This window comes from Carettochelys insculpta, chromosome 1 (genome assembly GCF_033958435.1).
Source record: "Carettochelys insculpta isolate YL-2023 chromosome 1, ASM3395843v1, whole genome shotgun sequence".
Lineage (NCBI taxonomy): Eukaryota > Metazoa > Chordata > Testudines > Carettochelyidae > Carettochelys > Carettochelys insculpta.
The window spans coordinates 213,436,252-213,460,046 of NC_134137.1; the positions used below are offsets into that span (position 1 = coordinate 213,436,252).

Sequence of the window (23,795 nt, forward strand, 5' to 3'; positions counted from 1 at the left end):
TGTAGCAGCTATTTTGGAAAAGAACTTAATTTATTTCTAATGTAATATTACAAAAATACAGGCTAGAAACGGCTGAAAGGAAAGGCTTTTGAAATTTAGCCTAGCAGAAGTATAAAATACTAACTATGATAACCAGAGCTTCTCTGTCAATTATTGTGTACTGTTACTGAGAAGTTTTACTAAGATAAAATGTTTAATTGCATTGTTCTTGGATTCAATTACATTTCCAAGAAAATATTTTAAGAAGCTTCCTTTCCATGAATGCCTTTACATGTGATAATTGCTGTGCCTTATTTATGGAGATATTGTGTTCGTAAAACTGAAATAACATTGTTCCCCCCTTAATTGGTTGCCGAGCCTTTTGTGTGCATGCATGACTGGATATTTTAATTTTTTATGATTTGCCTATGAAATGCTGACGGCGAGGCTTGCTGTCAGTAGAAAGACATATATCACTTGCAAAATGTGAAATTGTGAAGGATGGAAGAACCAAATGTGGTAATTAATCCTCAAAATGTCTTTTAAGGGGCCACCACTTACAAGCTAAGTTCTACTCTCCACTCAAAAATTATTGTACTGATTATTTCTTTCTCTTGTGGCGTGTCACTGACATCAGCATTGTTTCGGTTTTGACTGGTCAGAACAACCGTTTTTTCTCCTATGTCTAACTCTGCCCTTGTGTATCACTGACTGCTCTAACTTTTGTTCAGTGCCACAGTGTATGGACATAAAATGAAATAGACCAGAACCATTGAAGTTTCACTCTGTGGGCTGAGATGTGTATCAATGGAGGAACAGAGTTCAGAGTTAAAACCTGCTACTTCTTTCTGTGCCATTCCTTTGAGTTTGTGCTCTGAGCAGCAAAAAAGAAAAAAAAATTACTTGGATTTTGATATATCTAGATTTAATCTCTTGTGCACTAACTCTGCCTGGAAACATGAGGTTTATTTGCAGACTATAGTGACAGGTTTGGAAGTAGGGTGAGCTCCAGAATATTCACTTTCCCAAAACTGGGAAGCAGCTTGGACGGGGCTGGAAGGGGAAAACAAACGTTAAGATATTAACAATGCTAAAATAACTTGTTTTACTGCTCTTTCCCCAAAATGGAAAAGTCTGCTCAGCTTGCATTACAGGATGCTCTAGAAAATGCAAAAAGAATGCGTGAGAAGCTGAAGGAGAAACAAAGGCAAGATATGAGAATATTTAACCAGTGTTTCAAAAAATGTGATTGTGTAATATATGTTGCAAATAGTGATTTGATCCAGAGTCTGATACTTTTTTACTGCTTTCTCAAGTTGCAACCATTCATTTTCTATTACTTTGGATGCTCCAATCCTTTGTCCTTTTTTGGAATTTTTGTAACCCCTGGAATTTTTTGTTTAAAGTCTTTTGAAAGGGAAATTCTTTTTATCTATTCAGATAATTTAGGTTATGTTTCCTCCCATGCATAGGCTGAAACAGGTTTTGCTTAGTACAGTAAATCCTTGAAATGCACGATTTTGAGTTGTGCTTAACTCTCATTAACATGAGTTAAACACAATTCAAAATCTCATTCCCCCAGCCTCGGCTCAACCTTCCAGCCCCATGCAACCATGGTTCAACCCCCCACCCAGCACCTCTCTCCCCCCGCGCCTGGCTCTGGTTCACCACCTCTCACACGTGGCTCCGGCTCACCACCCCATGCGTGGCTCTGACTCACGACCCCCAGGTGCGACTCCGGCTCACAGCCCCCATGCGTGGCTCCAGCTCACCACTCCCACGTGCAGCTCTGGTTCAGCCTCCCCGCCCCGGCTCAAATCCCCCAGCCGTGCAGAGCTCCAGCTTACCCCCACCCTCTCCCGCAGCCCTAACCCATCCCAGGCTTAACCCCCCCCATGGCCCCAATCCACCACCAGGCTTAGCCCTCCCCAACTGCCCCCCAACCCCAGGACTTACCTGTCTGAAGGCTCTCCGGGGGCTCCTGATGCTTCCCCGACTGCAGAATGTGCATTCTGCCGAGGGAAACACCCCTCCCCCCAACTTACGCAAAATTCAAGTTACATGAGGGTGCGTGGGAACGCAAGCCTTGCTTAAATCGAGGGACTACAGTATTTGTGATATAGCTACAAAAATGTAGAAAAAGTTCGCATGCTCTGATGTTGAGACATTGTAGAAAAACAACCCTGGATTCATTGGGTCACATCTAAGCAGTATTATGCTAGATGCTTTGAAAGCCCCTGAAGTCAGTCAGTAATCAAAGTGCTAGAGACCTGCATTGATCTTGCATAAAAACAAGTATTTTTAGGAATCTGCTTCTGTCAAACTCTGACAACGTTTTAAGGCACGCTTGAGCCGACAGCACCCATCTGTTGCCTAGATTAGAGTCAACAGCTTCTTCTTCTAGCTAAGATCCGCAGCAGCAGGTCATCTGAAACAGATACTTTTCAGGGAAAAAGTGAGATTTGTAATCCTTTTGGGCAGTCAGAAGGAAACCCAGAGGATGGATTATATTCTCTTTGCCAGATCTTCTTCATCATGGGTCCACAGGCTGCCCAAATGTTTTCCATGAGGAAATGATCATTCTGTATCCTTTAGGTGAACACTGCAGTCTCCTTCTCAACACGACTGTAGCATAGAATCTTCTTTTAGAGTACACAGTAGCAGCTTGTCTCTGTTTTATAACTTGCGAAATAGATTTAAATTTATCAGAATGTAGGACACCTCTTCCACCTGCAGACCAAGGGTATAACCAAAGAAAACAGAGATTTACTTCAGTGTACAAAGAAACTGGAGATTACAAGCCTATATTACTCAGGTTGAATGACATACAGTAAAGACCATCTTCAGGCTGATATCTGTAAAATCAGACACTCAAGTAGTCAAAGGAAGGTACTCCCCTGTTGCAGGATCTGAGAAACACACACTTGAACTGCCTTGGGGTTTTGTAGGAGAGAGGGACAGTTGGTTTGCTGGGCTTGGGGGATTTGCCTTGGAGCTCCTCAAACATATTACTGTATTACAAAACTACTTAACATAACATTATATTAGATGGACGTCTCACTCCATTTCCCCATATCCCGAATGCTAGAAAGGAGGAAGTTTCCTTCTTTACTATCTGTCCTTTTAACTGCTGAGTAATTATTTGCCACTTTTCTTCCTTTAGCTAGCTGCTATCAAAGATATGAGTCTTACCGTTTTTAATCATGCATGAAGAATGTGATTACACTTACTGTTTTCTGTTTTTGTCCCTTGATTTAACTCTGTGATTTGCTCATTGCCATACCTAGCCTGGGCAGAACAAATTGACATCTAATCAGATATCCAGAGTGTTCAAGAGCAATTTGTGGTCTGAGACTAATTAACATGGAGATGTAAAATCTTAGGTGTGTCAATCCATACCAATTATCTAATTTCCCAAGAATACGTCCTTATGTAATCTATAATCTGGTGAAATTGTATTCAAAAGAGTAATCTCTTGCAGGTGGTATTGTGTGGTGCTTAGGAACAATAACAAACTAACATTGGGTAAACTCTTTTTTCATTGAGCTAGCATTCCTTTGCTCCCCACAAAACCCTTCACTCCATGCATTCTGGCAACATGAGTTTTTAAAGGAGCAGAGAGTAGCTAATGCAAAGCAAAAACTACTTCAGTCAATCCAGCAGAAAATGTCTTTGGTAACTTTTTTGTTTTTTTCCTGCAAGACAGGTAAATCTATCAGATTTGCCTCTCTGCTTCATGGCTTTAAATCTCAGACTGATGATACTACCTCTGAACACTGCATCACAGTGATGTGATTTGGTTCCCAGAATAATTTTAAAACTTCCTGGGAATGACCCAAGAATTTTGGAATGGATAGCAGCTCTCTGAAACAAAAAGCATATAGGTTCATAGATTCCAAGGCCACAAGAGACTGTTGTGGTGATGTAGTCTGACCTATTCTGTAACACAGGCCATAGAACGTATGCAAAATCATTTCTGTTTGGATTAGAACATCTCTTCAAGGTAAAAATCCAATCTTTAGCTATTGAGGAGCCAGATAGAAAGCTGCATCTTAGGTAATCGGTGAACACATTCTTGCTTAGATCATGCCTCACTTCGAGGAAGGCCACTAGTATTGTTTCCAGAAAGTAAAACTCTCACTTCCTGGAATCTGCAAGTCGCTCATGTTGTCCTTTAACTGGATAATGCTGCCACATTTTGTAACTTTGCTGGTAGGCGCAGTGTATAAGTTGTGATTACAAGTTAGCTCTGACCTATGAGTTCTCTTATCATTTTTAATACTTTCTGTTCATTAGGCCTACCCACAAAATGTGGTCCATGTTAGTTGAAGTGCCTTGTTCATGATTAGGCTCTTTGAGGGTGGTAGATTCTTACAGAAAGTTCCACAAAGCCAAAGGACACTTTAAACCCTCCATTTTCCAGCAGTTTAATGGGAGGAAACATGAAGTGTTGGAATTGTACAAGACAATTCTGAGAACAAAGATGTCTAAGTTTTTGTAGCTTACTAGTGGATGATGGTTACAGTATATTTAATTTAAAATATCCATATGCCAGAAATTTTGTCAAATGAAAACAAGTGCCAGCTTGAGAAGGCATTTTTCCTCCACAATGACAGAAGGCCTTTATAAGTTTTCGTATCAAAACAAGAAAGCCTTTATAGCAAAGGCTTTAAGCCTTAATTTGGAGGTTAACAGCTAGTGCTGTCTTCATTAATGTCAATCTGCCAAAGTGCTGCTTGGCTTGTGGTTGATTCTAAGCAGGAATTTTCTGTTTTCAAAAGTGCGTGAATATGATCTTCCTGTAATCCAGTACACATAGTCCCCGACGTACGCAAGGGGGTTACATTCTGAATACCTGTGTGATGTAGTGGGGGATACATGTGAGTACGTGTGTGTCCCACAGAGGGTGTGGGGCTCCTGCCGCGGGTAACCTAGGTAACCAGGTGACACCTCTGGACTGCAGACAAAGGAGGAAGTGGAGCCTGAGGGGTTTGAATTGGAACTGGGAGTTGGAAAGCAGTTAGCCTGGGCTGGGAGAGAGAGAGAAAAAGGAGGGGGCAAGGCCCTGGCTCTGGGGGCCCCTCGGGGCTTCCTCTCCGCAGCATGGATTGGACTGGCTGTCTCTGCCTGCTGTACTGACGCCTCTGTACGATGCTGTGCCCTGTTGGCTAATAAATCTGCTGTTCTCCTGCTGAGTGAGACTCACTCCTGCCTGCCGATGGGGTGCAGAGCTTGGGGACCCCTGAACCCCATCACAATCTGGTCATAACTCGATTTGGTCATAAATCGAAAATACCCTTGTACAGATAGCTATCAACTGCCTGCTACCAGTAATGTTTATAATACTAATTCACTAGCACTCCAGATGTAACAAATCACCCACAAAACAACAATCAAAAATAAAATAATGAAACACTGAGGGCAGAAACACATGAAAAAAACAACTGCAGCAACAGCAAACTGAAATTGACAAACATGAACATGAAATACAAAACACAATGCAGTACAGTAATGTAAATAATGTGATGTAAATATTGTAAATAAAATAATGTAAATAATATTAATACTGTACATGAGCTTTACCTTTATTCCTGGTATTGTCACGCACACTTGGATTGATAATTATGAAGGTGAATGAATTGAATTAGTTAGATTAGGAATTGGAGGAGGTAGGTGACACTACTACAGGAACAATGTCATTGACAGCAGATGCATCTTCTACTTCAGCACTGCCTTTGCTTGTAGATGGCATTGGTTCAGTGCGGTAGGTGGCCGTACTGGGGGCTTTCTTCAAAAAGATACTCATTTTGGACTGGACAGTTTGTTTTTTCTTCTCATTATAAATTTCTATATATCAAGCCAGGCCTTCCTGAATTAAACGCTCCACTTTTGAGAATCTTGCAACATTAGGGTCCATTTTTTCAAACATGCATTCCTTCATTTATTTTGCTGAAGGCTGCAGCCATTTCTTTCATCACATATTTTTGGCGGCTGTTTCTTCTTCTTCTCGGGTTTCTTGTCTCTCTTCCTCTACTACCCTTTCCTCCTCCAGCTCCATTAAATCTTCATTGCTCAGCTCCTCCCCCATAGCCTCAGTCAGTTATTGTATGTCTTCATTATCTATTTCCAGATCCACTTCTTTTGCCAGCAGTACATTTTTATTGGAAATTTCTTCTAGTGCCAGTTCTTTTCCAAATGCTTTGAAACTGTTGACATATCTTTTTAGGATTTACTTCCATATGCCATTCATACATTGTTGAGTGACTTCCTCCCACCCAGCAGCAGTGTTCCTTATGCCATGCGGAATGTTGTAGTCCTTCCAAAATTCACGTAATGTTTTGGCATTTTCACATTCTTTAGCAGCTATTGCCTTTGCAGATGTGTTGTGAAGATAATATGCATTGAAAGCAGCTATGGCCCCCTGGTCCATGCGTTGGAGAATAAATGTGGTGCTGGGAGGCAGAAACACCACTTTAACATTGGGATGTAAGTCATTTAGGTGTTGAGGGTGACCTGGAGCATTATCCAAAATAAGCAAACTTTTGAAAGGAATTCCTTTCTCCAGAAAATATGCCTTGACTTCACAGATGAAATAGCTCATGAACCAGTATTCAGAAAGGTTAAGCATCATCCATGCCTTCTTATTAGTGCGATAATGGACTGGTAAAGTAGACTTGCTGATATTCTTGAAGGCTCTAGGGTTTTCAGACTGATAAATCAAGATGGCTTTCAATTTAAACCCAGAAACATTCCCTCCTAACAAGACTATTTTGACAGTCTTTGAAAGCCTTAAAACCAGGCATAGTTTTTGCCTCCTTATGTAAGTAGGTATGGTCGGGCATTTGGTTCAAAAAGAGACCTGTCTCATCGATGTTATAGATCTGTTCTGGCAAATAATTTCCGTTTTTTATCAACTTACCTAATTCTTCTATGAACGTTTCTTCTGCTTTCGAATTAGCACTGGCTGCCTCCCCACTTACTTTCACATTGTGAAGGTTTGAACAATTCTTGAAACAGTTGAACCAACCATGACTGGCACTGAAAGTTTGGTCATAGTTATACCCCTCCTTTTTCTTTAAGTCTTGAAAAAGACTACAAGCCTCAGCCTGTATCATCTTGAGGCTGAACGGCAAGTGTTTTTGACTTGGTCTTCCATCCAAATCACTAAGAGTTTTTCCGTGTCATGGATGGGATCTGTTCTTCTTTTTGTTACAATTGTTGATTTCATAGCTGCAGACCCTTTCACTGCTTCACACATGTGATCACTATCCTTTATAATGGTGCTTATGGTGGATTTCGATAGGCCTAAATTACGCGCTATGAATGACACTCTTTGACCCCTTTCGTATTGCCTCACTATATCACTATTTTCTGTTCTAAATCAATAGCTTTTCTCTCTTTTCTCACCACCAGCACTTTTCCTGTTACTTGCCATGATGGCCACAAGCACACACAGAAAATACTGCAAAGGCAAAATATGCAGTATGATGGAATGAAACGTGCACATGCTGCCCGACTGCAGACACGCAAAGACAATGTGTTACTGAGAAACAAAACAAAACAAGGGAGGGGAACACAACATGTCGGCTGCCGCCATGACTGAGCTGCAGTTCTCATACCCCACTGTCTGCGCTGTTCAAAAAACTAAACGTACATCTCAACTCGAAAATATTATACAGCACAGTAATATGGCATTAATGGGAGGTTGATTGTAAGTACGAATGGTTGTAAGTCGATGTGTTTGCAGGTCGGGGTCCGCCTGTATACTGAAGTCTGCCCCATCACTTTGAATTCCAAGAACCATGTTAGCCTTTTAAAAATTACACATTTTTATGGTTGATACTTCTTCTTTATCATTTGTGTTTCTGGCTAAATTGAACTGTTCAACCTCTTTCTCTCCCTAAGCCAGATTAGCAGTGGCTATTACACTGACAATTGTAAGTAAGATAAAATAAAACTAAAATCTTTAAAAGGAAATTTAGATATTTAAAAAAAAATGCTTGTTGTTTTTACACTGCTTAGAGGATTGAGAAGGCCAAAGAAGCTCTATTTAATTTTTGGAATAAATATAGAGAACAGAAGTCAAGATGGAATGTTCATCTATAACAATGGTCGCTTGATCAGGATGTATGAGAAAGTGGGCCCACAACTTAAACAGGGTTCTCGGTAAGCTTTTTTAATCTATCTGTCTGTGTCTCTAGCTAGCTAGCTATCAGGTTTAAAACTTTGTTTTACAATGCACGTGTTCTGAATACCAGCAGGAGTTATTTCCATTCCAAACATATGCACAACATGAATTATGTATATATTTTGAGAGCTATGTACATATATTAAGGAAAGAATAAATTATTCACACTATAGTTCTGCACTTCTCAAAGTAATTTTCAGAGTAACTTGCTATTGCTGAATTTGTTATTGCAATTTGGGAGCTATTGATAGTTTCTCTGAATTCTTACCTGCAAATGTTGCTCTTTTTATATTCTGAAAGTCCTATTGTCTATCTGTTCCTTTTTCTATCCTGCCACTTCTGTCATGCCCCTACATTGTAGAATTTGGCATTTTTGAGATTTATGTCATGTACCCATTTGAAATGAAGTCGCTTAAATACAGTACTTTTTTTCCAAGAAAAAAAAGTGCTGAAACTCGACTACCCCTCCCACTCCCAGGTAACTTAACTGCTCACAGCACCAAGCCACCACCACCCTGCCCCCAGGCTTAACGCCCCCGACCTCAGCCTCGAACCGTCCCCCCGCAGCTTCAAACTGCCCGCCAGCTACCTCACACAGGAGCGGCCAGTTGCGAGCTGCCCTGAGCAGCTCTCATTGCAACGCGGCCCTGGCCATGCGTGAGCCACCCAGAGTGGCTTGCAGCACGGCGTGACCATGCGCAAGCTGCCCAGAGCAGCTCCTCATGCAGTGCAGCCATGCATGAGCTGCCCAGAGTGGTTCCCGGTGCAGCGCCCCACCCCACGCAGAGAAAAAAGGTGTCAGAATGCCGTTCTGTGGCATTCCCCCCAGAAAAAGAAAACCTGCTTAAACATAAATGTGACTGTGATCAGACAAGATTGTAATCCCCGTTTCCTATTGGAAACATTGTATTAAACTGGAAATATCTGGGCAGCTACAAAACAAAAGGATGAGCTTGGATCACAGTGCTTTGAACTGATGCTTTTTGGTTTTTGGTTTTTTTCCCCCTTTCAGTTTCACCCATGGTGCAGTTGGAATGGTAGATGTGCCCCTGGAAATCATGGAGCCAACACACAATAAACAGGCTTTTGTCAATGTCAGAGAATATAACCATTTGCTGACATCCATGGGGCATTATCTGATCCAGTACTGGAAGGACATAGGAATAAGTAAATATCTATTGTTTAGCCTGGCGTGTTTTATGTAGCTATTTTTAGGGGCGGGGGGAAGTGTCATTTTTTTAATTCAGTAAATACTTCAGATACATCAGAAGCATTCCTCCTGCTCTGCACACTTTGCCTGAGGTACCCAAGTAAAGTTGTGGTGTTGTCAACTTCCCAGAGCTCGAAATATTTTGAAAGAAATACCAAATAATTATTATCCTTGTCTTGGCTGCTGCATTTACCACAAGAGACTGAAAATGATTAAGTCTGTTGACTGTGTTTATATGCTTAAACAAGTGTGTGGCTTTGCTACAGTATTTTTCTTCTGTTTGTAAAATAGCTTCTTAAATTTTAAATCTTTAGAGCTGAATTTGGAATTGGATCCTTAGTCTCATTGAAATAAATCTGGAAATGGAGGTACAAGATGTGAACAGAAATGTATAACAAGGTCCACAAATAGTAAAGTATCAGTTTACCAAAGTAACTGATCAAAATTTAAAAAATCACTACACTTCATAAGCTTTTCTACCAGATGTTTGAGTAAAACTATTCATTTTCTTTTTCCACATAGTCTGTAAGTACAGTCACAGAGCTTAAGGCCAGAAGGGACCACCAGATCTGACCATCTGGACGTCAGAGGCCCCCAAGACCAGTAGCATCTGATAAATGCTTTACCTAGGAGTAGAGTGAAGCATTACAGCCCATCAGCAGACTAGACAGTTGTGTGCCACAGGCAGGCAATAGCAAGGACTGAGGCACACAGATGTCTGGGGTCTCTCCATGGCGGGGAAGTGATCATGTTTGCATTAGTTCCCACTTCACCTGGTTATGATGATGTATCTCTAGTATATACTGTTGCCTCTCCAGGAGTGTGGCCCAGGGCAGGGGTGAAAGTAACTTAAATTTTCTTATTGCAACCTGGGTCCCTGCCAGCTCTTTAAATAGCTCTTTGCTGGATTTTCCTGCAGCTCAGATAGCTCGTGCTGGGGCTGTGTACAAGGGTGTACCTTCTTACTTTCACCTCTGCTCCAGAGGTTTGAAGAGAGAGCAGTGACTGAGCACTTCTGGATTCTGTTTGTAGTCTGCCACGGACTTCTTGTGACCAGGAACAAACACTAACATGTTGGGCAAAATTTGAAATGTGGGTGCCTAAAGCTAAGCTCTTAAAAGTGTCTTTAGGCCCTCAAGGGACAATTTACAAAAGTAGCTGAGCGACATAAGCATTTTACATGAGCGAGACTCCCTAAAATCATCTAAACACTCTTCTCAGTTTCACAGTGAAGGGTTACATACAGATTTAGGAGCTCAAAACTTTAGATACCCATGTTTTAAAACTTTGGTATCTGTGCCTTCATAGTCCTGTCCAATTTGAAATGAGGAATGTATCCTGCCTCAGAGGTCTTATAATAATTTAACTAAAATATGTTACCAAATGCTTCACATATTCCTGTAGATTTTGGAGAAAGGGGAGCTTTTCACAAATATGTGTTTTAATGTTGATTTTCTGTTGTCTTTTTTTTTGTGTCCTAAAAATATTTTAGGACAGAGCTTCCTTTGTGGAGCAGATCACCATTAAAGATTGAAAGTAGCTATATATCCCTGCAATGCAATGGATGGTACCTTTGGCACACCTAGCTGTTTTCTTAAGTACTTGTGAACTGAGAGTTCACTATAATCTTCATCTTATAATTGATTTGAGGTGAGAGAATGGCATTTGCAAGGGAACTTGCCAGTCTCTGTTTGTATTACTACTTCATTCTGTACAGGAGCTGTAATATTATTTATATAGTGCTGTGTATTTTCGAAGTACTTCAGAAACATGGACTAATCCTCTCGACCCCACACAATGTAGGTAAATATTCAGTCATGGGTCCAGGCCACATCTTGGTCCCACTACCTTAATGCCCACTTGCAACTTCTCTTACAAGCTACTGGTCCCTCTGTTGCAAAGCACATTCTTTAACTAACATCCATAGTTTACATTTAAACTCACTCTTCTGCCTCTGAAAATTTCAAATATATATTTATGGATATCTGCTTTAGATCAGAAAGGAGAAACTTCATTCTGGAATGAGTTTGGATATCTGAATGACAAATGGTTGGCAAAACCCTCAGATGCAATTCAGTATAAGAGAAGACGTGCGGTGGAAATTCCTGTCCTGGTTCAATGTGGTGAGTTTATATAATTGGGTGCATAAAAGGAGAAATGAGCAGAGGATTCAGTAGGATAATAAAAAGACCTTTAAATTGAAACCCTTTAATCCCAAAGTTTTGACGCTGTATACTGCTGTGCTTTCACGTCTCTTCCTTCAAAAACTCCTCTTATAGGCCTTGTGTTTCATTTTCCCTTTAAAAATACATTCAGAAACTGTACATGTTCCACTTCTGTATGTTTCATCTCATCATACTTAAAGGCTGCCAACAAATTGCTAAACGGTTTTGGCATGCTCCAGAGTGAAAGGACAGCAGAATTGGAGCACAGCTTTGGCTTTTAGTTGGTAATTAACCATTGTTTAAAATTAATTTGCTGAACTCCTTTTACAGACACTTCTTCCATGACATGTTTCGTTGTTTCCCAGCAGTGCACTTCTCTACCCAGCAAGGGTGGGTTCTTTATTGCTCTGCATCAGGACAGGATCAAACTGCAAATTGGGCCCTTTTTTATGTTTGGGTTTTTTCCAGTTTAAGTTTTGTTGCTTACGTTTTACCAACGTTTTGAAATGTTAGTAAGTTTTCAGCTTCCTATGGCAAAATTTGGTTTTGCAAACAGCTTGCTGTGCCTCTAGTATCCTAATGTGAAACTGATCTCACATTTCACATGAGCACAGGATAATTAAATGATCACAGTGCTTTGTTATCCTAGGAAGTAGTTTTGAACTCAAGTTCCTGCAGTTCTGAGTCAGAAGTTTAATGAAGGACTTCTATATAAAAAGCCCAGTAAGTGAATTCTCCCACATCAGTGTCACAGTAATAATGTTCCCTACATTAAGTTGTCTCTTTCCAGAAAGGACACTGCTACTCATAACAATTTGGACACAGAAAATGACATTTCAATTGGCTCTTGAATTTAAAAAGATCAGGATAGCAATATGAGAAAAAATAGAATTTTATTTCAGAAACACCAGTTAAAACTTTTATGGCACGTAAAAAACATTGATGGAAAACACTGTTTTTAAATGACCCCATTAGAGTGCTTCTGTACATTTCAGATTCTGAAACTGTTCTAGCGTAACAAAAACTTGAAACAGCACACCCTGGACTTCAAACTGGTTCATCTCAGTTCAGTGCCAGGAAACCCCCTGCAGACCCCACAACCCAGAAGAACTTGCAGTATTCTTTGAATCATTAGGACTCATTAATACTTGCCATAGAGCAACAGACAACTCAGATGTTCAACTTTAAAGCTGTATGAAAGTACTGCTTTCCACCCATGTCAGTGTGCTCCTTGTTATAAATGGGACCGTCAAAATCACAGCAATTGTGGTTTTCCATCCCATTCCAATCCAGTAGTAATCTACCATTTGAGAGGAACCAAAAGCATTTCAAAGCAATCTGGAGTTTATTTCTTAGACACATCAAGCAGTTCACAAATGTTGCAGATCTGCTTGCTAAATTCATGTCAGAATTGGAGAGAGGCAAGGTATGAGGCAGGCTGGTGGACCCAAAGGGCATAAATGGACACAAATCAGATATCAGGAATGGTAACATACAAAATCCTATAGGAGAACACTTCAGTCTCCCTGGAGACTCTAACAAGACTTAAAAGTAGTCATCCTGCAACAAAAAAAAACTTCAAAAACAAACTGCAAAGAGAAACTGCAGAGCTATAATTCATCTGCAAATTTGACACCATTAATGAAGGATTGAACAAAGACTGGGAATGGTTGGCCAACTACAAAAGCAGTTCTTCTCTCTTGGTGTTGACATCTTCACTTCAGCTACTGGAAGTGGGTCGCATCCTCCCTCACTGAACTGATGTCATCAACTCTGGCCTTCCTCTTGATTGGTACTCTCTTCTTTTCATGAGCCTGTGTAGTTAGACCTGCCTCTGGAATCTCCACTACGTGCATCTGATGAAGCAGGTCTTTGCCCATGAAAGCTTATGCTACAAAAAAACTGTTAATCTATAAGGTGCCACAGGACTTCTCTTTGTTTTTGCGGATACAGATTTACATGGCTACCCCTCAGATACTAGAACTTGGGGCAGTTGAACTTGGGAGGAATAAGAAAGGGGAAACTTTCTGTTGCATATTGCCTTCTTTTTTTTTTCTTTATGACAGCCATTTGCTGGAATTTCTCTTCCTTTGTAAAAATTCTGACAGGTTCAGAGCGGAGTTAGTAGATGGGGGAAAATGAAACAGAGGTGTGTGTTGTTGAATCCCGTTACTGCAATAAAAGGGTTGTGACATTTTTTAATACTTGCTATGGTACAGTAATTTTCTCCTGACTTTTTAATTAGATATCTGCCTTAAATGGAGAGTTCTGTCATCTTCCACTGATGGTGAAAACCCATATCACCGTGGCATCTGGACTTGTGCAAAGATTCCTGGCCCTTTGGAAGACAAGTGAGTTTTTGATTAACAATATTGTGTCACTGATTTATATACTGATGAAGTTTACCATTTATTAGTCATCATCTCTGAAGTCAGAGTGATAAAATAAATGCAAGTATTGAAGCAAGCATGCTATAAAAATAATTGCAAAAATAATCACTATGTTAAATGTTGATGATATGATTATTGTATTAGAGAACAATGGCACAAAAATGGGCGTATATCCAGCCTTGTTAACCATATTAAGTGTCAGGTAGCATGTATATCTGTTCCAGTACTTGAGACACTTGCCATTGGTGGCACATTCCAACAGTAATCCTTTTCCCTGCTTTAATAATAAACTGGTTGGGACATTTCTGGTCACTCATCTCAGATGTATCCAAGTCTGTCTAGCATACTCAATGATTTTATTGCCAGAAATTCCACTATGGCGAAATCATGCTTGGGTGAATGGTAGTCAGGCAGCAATGTGGTCCCAGCAAAAAAAAAACTGACCCAATATAAATTATTCAGGCAGAGTGCTGTGGTGGATGGGTGTGTGGTGGTGTGTGTGTCAGAGAGAGTCCACACCAGTAGGAATAGGGACCCTTTTTTTTTTTTTGTGAAGACGCTAATTTAGGAAAACTTATGACTGTATTTCACCAGTCAAGGTGCAGCCTTATTATGAAAGGTATCTAAAAAAATAGTATCTGATGTTTGTACTAAAGACTGTGAAATTACAGGTGAGTATTTTTTTTTCACTGCCAGTCCTGTAATCCTAAACTGGACTCTGACCGTCAAGCTTGGTTCCCTCTTTATCACTCTGTTAAGGTTCTGTGGACAAAACTGGGCCCTCAGGCCTAATCTGAATTAACCTAGTTTGGCAGACGCCCATCAGTTATTGAATCACGTATGTGCTTGTGTTGGTGGTGTATGTCCTCACCAGTAGCACTTGTATGGATTGCATTGTCAGCGTACAGCAGAGTGGGGCAGCTCCCGAAAGCCAGTAAGAGTTGGTGTAATCAGTACAGTGTCTACATTGGCACTGCATCAATATAATTACATAAGACGTTTATACTAGTGGCAGCCAAGTGTAAGTGAAGATTCACTGACAGCTGTTTTGACATAACACCACTTAGGTTAACCTGCGTGGCGCAGAGCAACCTTGGAGCCCCTTGCAATTAACAGTTAGTATATTGCACAGGCATATCTGACTGAGTCATGGTAAATAATTCTAGTGCACAAGAAGGAATAGAAACTAGCTTTAATCAGTGTTTGAGAGTTAAAAGTAGGAAAGATTATTTTTTTTCACTGAAATTAACAGAAAGGGTGTGGAATAAATTGAGAGAAGAGTTGTGTTTTGTAAAATGGTGCTTCTTTTAGTCACTTTGGAGTGCAGAACTGTACTTTGAATCATTGCAGGTAATTCTTTGCCACACAGTACAAGATAACGGTGCACATATGCCTTTTCACTCATTTTTCTCTTTCTATCGATTGAAACTTTATACTGTAGATGTAATAGACCAGAACGTTTACCCTCCATCCCTTTGGGCACTGTGAACAGACTATCGCTGTCACCAAATGACAAAGAAAAACTCCTCATAGATTCAATCCAGCGACATCAAAGGAAGCTGGAAAACTTGCAGTCCCGGGTGAGCTGTTACCTGAAACTTAGGTTTTTTTCCTGTGAACTGTCTGGGGTTTATCTTGGGGAGAGTTCCAAGTAACTCAGTGTGAAACTAAAAATTTTACTTTTTTAAAAAAAAGACTTCATAGGAAAGCAGAATGTATAAAAACTCTTGACTCAGGTAGAACATGTTCCATGGCAGGTTTCTTCAGTGATAGAGCTGACATTGCTAATTAAGTGGTAGCCATTTGATTATCTCTACTGGGTACTTAAAACAGATAAATAACTTGATTTCCAGAAAAAATAATCCTCTCAATTTGGAGTATATATAAATATGTAAATACTGTTGTCCTTTAAGGCATCATAGTAGAGAGTGGTGACTTGGCTGTTTTCTGTCAGCAGCTGAATCAGTGGAATACAGTCAAAATATTTTCATAGGGTGACTAATTTGTTTTCTGCAACATATATCAGTCCTTGAACAGAGCTGGTCACAGTCAGCATGCAGACAGATTATTTTGGGAATACAACCAAAAAAGCAATTCTTGGCTTCAAGGTAGCAACTCTTTTCAGCTATCAAAACAAAAAAGCAATAAAGTAGCACTTTAAAGCCTAACAAAATAATTTATTAGGTGAGCTTTCGTGTGACAGACCCACTTCAGACCATAGCCGTACCAGAATAGACTCAATATTTAAGGCATAGAGAACCAAAAATAGTAATCAAGGTTGACAAATCAGAAAAAAATTTATCAAGGTGAGCAAATCAGAGTAGAGAGGTGGGGAGGGAGGTCAAGAATTAGATTAAGCCAAGTATGCAAAAGAGCCCCTATAATGACCCAGAAAATTTGCATCCCAGTTTATACCACATGTTAATGGGTTGAATTTGAATATAAAGGAGAGTTCAGCAGCCTCTCTTTCCAAAGTAGTGTGAAAATTCCTCTTCAGTAAGACGCAAACTCTTAAGTCATTAGCTATGTCTACACGTGTATGCTACATCGAAATAGCTTATTTCGATGAATAGCATCTACACGTCCTCCAGGGCTGGTGCCATTGACGTTCAACGTCGGCATTGGGCAGCACCACATCGAAGTAGGCGCTGCAGGGGAGCGTCTACACACCAAAGCGGCCCACATCGAAATAAGTGTGCCAGGAACAGCTGCAGACAGGATCACAGGGCGGACTAGCACTTCCGAGGCAACAGCTAGCTGCTCCCTTAAAGGGCCCCTCCCAGACACACTCAGCCTGCACAGCACACGGTCTGCAGAGCCACAGGCACGCACACCCCATCGAGGCAGTATGGACGCCCAGCAGCAGCAGCAGAAGCCAGAGGTCCACCCACCCGCCCCTGCAGGAGCAGTGCTTGCCTTGCTCAATGCTATTCAGGAGGCAGCTGACCATCTTCTATTCACAGAAGAGGAGCTGCCCCCAGGGGAGGAGGAAGTAGCCCCAGACCTTGCTGCCCTCCAACCCCCCCCTCCCCACCGCAGACGCTGCCGGCTGTGGAGCTACCCCACGAGCACCGACTGATGGGAGCGGCTGGTGCTTGGCGACTGGGACAACAAGCGCTGGCTCCAGAACTTTCGCATGAGCCGGCAGACATTCCTGGAGCTCTGCCAGTGGCTTACCCCCTCACTGAGGCACCAGGACACCTCCATGCAGCGTGCCCTCAGCGTGGAGAAATGGGTCGGCATCGCTGTCTGGAAGCTGGCCACTCCAGACAGCTACAGATCAGTGGGGCAGCAGTTTGGCGTGGGCAAGGCCACCGTTGGGGCTGTCCTCATGGAGGTAAGAGGACCCTGGTGGGGGGGGCCTGGTGGGGGAGCCCTGGGGTGGAAGGCAGCCCTGGGGTGGAGGGCCAGACACACCCTGCACACCCCTCACTGGTGCTCTCCCATGTCCTTCCCCTGCAGGTCGTCCGTGCCATCAATGCCCTACTCCTCCACAGGCTCGTGTGGCTTGGGGACCCGGATGCCACCATCGCGGGGTTTGCCAGCCTGGGATTCCCAAATTGCTTTGGGGCTCTGGATGGGACCCATATCCCCATCTGTGCTCCGGAGCACAGCGGAGGACGCTTCCTGAACAGGAAGGGCTACCACTCGGTGGTCCTCCAGGCCTTGGTGGACAGCTGGGGCTGCTTCCTGGACATTTATGTTGGGTGGCCTGACAGCACCCACGACGCTTGGGTGTTCAGGAATTCAGGCCTGTGCCACCGGCTGGAGGCGGGGACCTACATCCCCCAGCGGGAGATCCCTGTGGGGGACACCACGATGCCCCTCTGCATCATCGCAGATGTGGCATACCCCCTCTAGCCCTGGCTCATGCACCCTTACACGGGCCATCTCTCAGCCAGCCAGGAGCGCTTCAACACGCGCTTGAACCATGTGCGCCAGGTGGTTGAGCACACTTTTGGCCGCCTCAAAGGGCGCTGGAGGTGTCTCCTCACCCGATTGGATGCAGGCCCCACCAACATCCCCCATCCTCCACAAAACTCCCTGCCCCCACGCGCACACCACAGAGCACCCAAGAGCACACCCCCCCCCACTTTTCTTGCAAATAAAAATGGACCTGTTGTTTTTTGAAACCAAAAAACAGTGAATTCTCTTATTATTAATATTACAAATATATATATATATAGTAGAACAAAAGGGGGGAACTATTTACATGGGGGGCAGGTACCATAAAAGAACAGGGGTCTAACACAAACTATATACAAATATATGATGGGGGATATGTACAAAGAGGGGGGCACGTCCTCGGCCCAGCACCCCTCTACTGTCCGGCACCCGGGGTTGGAGGGCGCGACCCTCGCCTCGGCCGGAACCATGGCCGAGGCTGGGTGGGGGCTGGGCGAACCGGCAGGTATGGCTGGCGGGTGTCAGTGGGCCCCAGGTCCCCCTTGGCGGACAGCCCCAGGGTGGCGGACGGCGGTCGGAGCGGCGGTCGGAGTGGCGGGTGGAGCGGCAGGCAGGGTGGGCAGAGCAGTGGGCAGCGCGGGATGGGGGGCCAGGTATTCCGCTATGCACTCGAATGTGCGCATGAAGGCCCCCCATGCCTCCTGGCGCCAGGCCAGTGCTCGCTCCTGGAGCTCCAGCCGCTGCTTCTCCACCTGCAGGCGCCACTCCGACACCTCCAGCTGACGCCGGAGGGTCGCGAGCAGCTGGGGGTCCGTGGCCGTGCTCGGGTGGTGGCTCCGCCATCAGCCTCGTCCTGGGGCTCGTCAGTGCTCCGCCGAGGGGCTGGCCTGCAGCGATGGCCCTGGTGGGCTCTCCAGGACCACGGAGACCTCGCCAGCACTCTCCGGGCCCTCCGATGGTGCAGCTGCGGAACACGGGGGGGGAAGAAGAGTGGAGACAGCCGTTAGTGTGGGCCCCAAGCCGTGGCCCTCGTCCCCCCATGTAAATGTCCCCCCATGTCTGCTGCTGGTTCCCCATCCCCGTCCCCGGGAGATGCTGCTGCTGCTGATGGGTGTCCCACCCCCTCCCCCCCGGGGGACCCTAGGTTCCGCTCCCCCCATCCCCAGGGATGGGGCATGGCGCTGTCCTGCTGGGGAGCAGGGGCTGATGCACTCTTCTGAGGGACATGCCACTGCTGTCCTTGGGGCCATGGTCATCTGGGCGTGTGGAGGGCTCTGGTCATATCTCTTGTCCCCGCCCCTTAACCCTGGCGATGTGCACCGGGGGGGTACATAACTGACGGTCCGCTCCCACGGTCAGGGGACACCCTCTGGGCAGACGCCCTGCTGGAGCTCTGGGACGGGATGGCGACCCGCAGCCCCCTGTCGCTGGAGGAGGATTCCCCCTCCTCCTCCTCCGGTGTCCCAGGGGCGGGCTCCTGGGGGACCCCTGGGGTTCAGGGCTTGCCTCCGGGGCGGACTCCGCCTCCGGGGCCTGCTGGGGCTCGTCGGCTGAGGTGTCAAATGTGGCCGGCGGGGAGGAGGTGTACCGGGGGCCCAGGATGGACCTGAGCTCCCTGTAAAAGGGGCAAGTGGCGGGGGCAGCCCCAGATCGACTGGCCGCATCCCAGGCCCAGGCGTAACCCTGCCGCAGCTCCTTAACCTTACTCCTGACATGGTCAGGAGCGCGGGCAGGGTGATCCTGGGCAGCTAGGCCCTCGGCCAGCCGAGCGAACGCATCCGTTTTCCGCCTCTTGCTCCCCATTACCTGGAGCACCTCCTCCTCACCCCAGAGTCCCAGCAGGTCCCGGATCTCGGCCTCCGTCCAGGAGGGGCCCCGCTGCCTCTTCCCAGACTGGCTGGCTGTCTGGGAGCCCTGGCTCCCTTTGCGGGGGGGTTGCCCTGGGGGTGCTTCGGGGGCTGGCGAGCGGCCATCGCTGTGGGGGTGGTGTCTTGAGGCTGCAGGGAGGCGCGCAGGCTGGCTGCGTGGCAGTGCTGGTGCCTGCACGCACTTTCAGATTCCTGCACAGGAACGCAGGGGGTGGGGAGATTTAAGGGGCCGCTGCACGCAGCAACCATCGAGCTCAGGGGCTGGAGAGAGCGTCTCTCAACCCCTCAGCTGATGTCTGCCATGGCGGACCCCGCTCTTTCGATGTTGCATGACGCGGATCGGCTACACGTGCCCTACTTCGACGTTCAACGTCGAAGTAGGGCGCTATTCCCATCTCCTGATGGGGATAGCAACTTTGACGTCTCGCCACCTTACGTTGATTTCAACTTCAAAATAGCGCTTGCCACGTGTAGACGTGGCGGGCTCTATTTCAAAGTTGGCGTGGCTACTTTGAAGTAGCCGGCACATGTAGACGCGGCTATTAACAGAATGGCCCACTCCATTAAAATGTTGGCTGACCGGTTTGTGGCTTTCTGAAGACAGAAAGCAAACTCTTGATGTTAGCAACATTTCCAAAAATAACCTGATTCAGAAAACTAACAGCACAATATTTCTTCAGACTGCTAGTGCTACAATCAAAAAGTTGTTAAATTCTGGAAGAGGGGCCATAACAGTATTGTAGGAATGGCAAAGGCCATCATTTCACGTTGGCTCACTATATTTTTTTGATACTGAGTCTTCTGTTTTAGGATTTATTTCTAGAATATAGAACTGTCTGCATCTGAAATGTATGTATTATTATAGCTGTAATTTTTATCCCTATTTAAGGTTGCCTAATTCTGCTGAAATGGTTCCATGCAGTGGGGACATACATAGATGTAAAAAATCTTCCACTGTTGTTTTTTGGTAACTTAGCACATGTATAGTTAGGTCAGCTCAGTTTTTTTTTTTTTTTGTCTTTCCTGTTGTTTTAGACTTTAGTTATTCCATGTATTCTTCATGAAAGTCTTTTAACTTGAATTATTCCATGCCTTACTCAAAAAAGAATTATTTGATGCCTTCTTCAAGATTACCTATAGTGGTCAAAGATGAAGTCAAAATGCCTTCCATACAGGCAACATTTCCTCTTGTTTTGCAGTAACAAAGAGAAAAAAACCCACCATATAACAGCTTGTTTGCCTCTGAAAACATTGCTGAAGGCTAAGGTGATTTCAGTGTTTCCCTCAAATAATTAGCTTTGAATTTACAATCTGCTCTTATTTTTAGTATCTTCTGCAAACCTGGAGTACTTATTTTGAGGACAGTTATTCAGTTCACTGATGGTAGGCACAGGCTACCATGGCAACACTGAGCTTTAGCGTTAGAATGTAACTAGCATTACTGTGGTATACAAGTATTCACTAAGTAATCAATGGTGACACTAATTGTAGTGAAGTACTAAATGTCAGTGCCCTTATGATAACTACTGGTCTTTTGTATGTGGATAGACTTTCACCAATCGCAGGAACTAATCCTGCAGTGGATGGAGAGAGGAGGGGAGTTTGTAAAATTGAAAACCTCCCGTCTATGGGTTTTCTTCTCTTCTTCAGACAGCTTTTTTGTTCCAGCACTGTATTGTACTTCCTGTTTCTCTTTCCTCATCTTTGATTGCAATCCCTTGTCAGATGTCTTTTGAAAATCTAAATGAAACAACATCCACTGAATTTGCCTTTATCTTAGAGGTAATACCTTCAAAGAACTCCAGCAGATCAGTAAAGCTTTCTCTTTCCTCACTGAATGCATACAGGATATTGTTCCATATATTCTGCACACTTCACAGAGAAGTGTGTACATTTTATTATGACAACTTAATACTATCATTTTTCTTGAAAAAATTGTAAGTGCTGGTAAGAATCAGCATTAATACTGAGTCCCATTTTCTTTTCTTTCTCTGAGCCATTACAGCGTGAGTAGTATCTTTGGCTTCTCAGCAGGCAAGAAGGAGATGGCATTCGTTGTGCACGTGCTGCTCTTAAGGACCTTTCCAACAAAATACAGCACTGAGCCTTATGTTTAGGTTTCAGAAGGTAGAAAAAAAAGAACTTGCTAAACCTTTGATGTTTCCATAGTGTAATGGTAACTCATGTTGGCGATGTCTACGCGAGGACACTATGTCGAAGTAGCCTATTTCGAAGCAATGACATCAAAATAGGCTACTTTGACGCGAATCATCCACACATCCCCCAGGGCTGGTGCCATCGAAGTAACAATGGGGAACTTCAAAAGGAGCTGCCCCGGTAGGAAAAGCAGAGTGTCCACACACACAAGCTCTCCCCTTCGAAATAAGGGGCCAGAAAAGCCCGTGAACAGGGTCACAGGCTGGAGTAGCCCTTCCCGGGCAACAGTAAGCCACTTCTGTAAAGAGCCCCTCCCAGACACACAAGGTCTGCAGAGCGCTAGCCACACTCTCGCAAACTGAGGCACAGCGGCCATGGACCCCCAGGAGCTGCAGCAGTACCTGGAAGCCTTCCAGGCTGTCACCTGGGGAGCAAGCACCCTGCTAGGTGCTGCACAGGAGGCCGCCCAGCAGCTCCTGGCAGGGAAGCCCTCCCTGGGGGCAGACGGGGACACCCCTGACCATCGGGCTCCTCTGTTCCTCCCCTGCCAGGTGCTCTGCCAGTTCTGGAGCTACCCCACCAGTTCTGAGTGGTGAGAGCAGCTGGTCGTGAGGGAGTGGGATGACGGCATGTAGCTGCAGAACTTTTGCATGCACCGGCAGACCTTCCTGGAGCTCTGCCAGTGGCTCACCCCACACTAAGGCACCAGGACACCCAGATGCAGCGTGCCCTCCCTGTGGGGAAGAGGGTTGCAATAGTTGTCTGGAAGCTGGCCACTCTGGACAGCTATCCCTCCATGGGACATCAATTTGGAGTGGGCCATCATCATGGAGGTAAGGAGGCCTGGGCATGCACCCACTGGGGGGCAGGTGGCCAGGGAGGGGGTCCTGGGTGTGGGGCTGGGGAGGGAGTGGGACCGGGGAGGGAGGGGGCTGGGTGGGAGGCCTGGGTAGGGGGAGCACCAGGTGGAGGTCTGGGGAGGGAGGAATGCCCTGGGAGGGAGGGGCCCGGGTGTGGGACCGAGGAAAGAGGGGTTCCTAGGAGGAAGGGGGGTGCCTGGGAGGGGGGGCCCAGGGAGAGGGGCCTGGGGCACCCTGCAAACCCTCATGGGTGCTTGTGTCCCCTCCCCACAGGTGGTCTGTGCACTCAATGTCTTGCTGCTCCAGAGGGTCGTCTGAGTTGGGGACCTGGACACAGCCATTGCCAAATTTGCTGCCATGGTGTTCCCGAACTGCTTCAGGGCCCTAGACGGGACTCTCATCCCCAGCTGCGCCCTGGAGCAGAACAGGGGAAGATACATAAACTGGAGGGGCTACCACTCCGTGGTCCTGCAGGCCATGGTGGACAGCTGGGGTCACTTCCAGTATGTGTACGTGGGCTGGCCCGGCTGTATACACGATGCCCACATCTTCCGGAGCTCAGGTATCCCTCTGGGCGACACCACGGTGCCCCTCTGCCTTTTGGCGTATGTGGCCTACCCCCTCCAGCTCTGGCGCATGCGCCCATACACCGGCCACCTCACTGCCAGCCAGGAGCGGTTCAGTGGTCACCTGAACCACGCCAGCCAGGTGGTGGAGAGGACCTTTGGCACCCTGAAGGGCTGCTGGTGGTGCCTCCTTGCCGACCTGGACTTTGGCCTCCACAACATCCCCCAGGTTGTGGGCATGTGCTGCATGCTCCACAACATTGTCAAGAGCAAGGGGGAGGCCTTTGTCTGGAGAGGGCAGTTGATGCCAGCAAGGGCTTCCCCCAGCCAGCAGCCTCACCCAGTCGCTAGGCCCACAGTGAGGGGGTACAGGTTCACGAGGCCCTGTGGGCCCATTTTGATCAGAGTAACCTCTGAGCACCTCCCTGGCCACCCCTGGTAGGCCTCCTGCACACCACACCCAACACCCGCACACTATCCCCCCAACAAGCATCTCAGGTTCTTTG

General features: G+C 45.3%; 1 protein-coding gene across 1 annotated transcript in view; it reads left to right on the plus strand.

The window, feature by feature from the left end:
• MORC1 (MORC family CW-type zinc finger 1) overlaps window positions 1-23,795 on the plus strand; it is a 138,747-nt gene that overhangs the window by 53,690 nt on the left and 61,262 nt on the right. The window contains exons 12-17 of the mRNA XM_074983521.1: window positions 1,113-1,186; window positions 8,002-8,145; window positions 9,180-9,334; window positions 11,372-11,500; window positions 13,788-13,893; window positions 15,374-15,512. Coding sequence (XP_074839622.1) covers window positions 1,113-1,186; window positions 8,002-8,145; window positions 9,180-9,334; window positions 11,372-11,500; window positions 13,788-13,893; window positions 15,374-15,512 — 747 coding nt within the window. The remainder of the gene's footprint in view (window positions 1-1,112; window positions 1,187-8,001; window positions 8,146-9,179; window positions 9,335-11,371; window positions 11,501-13,787; window positions 13,894-15,373; window positions 15,513-23,795) is intronic.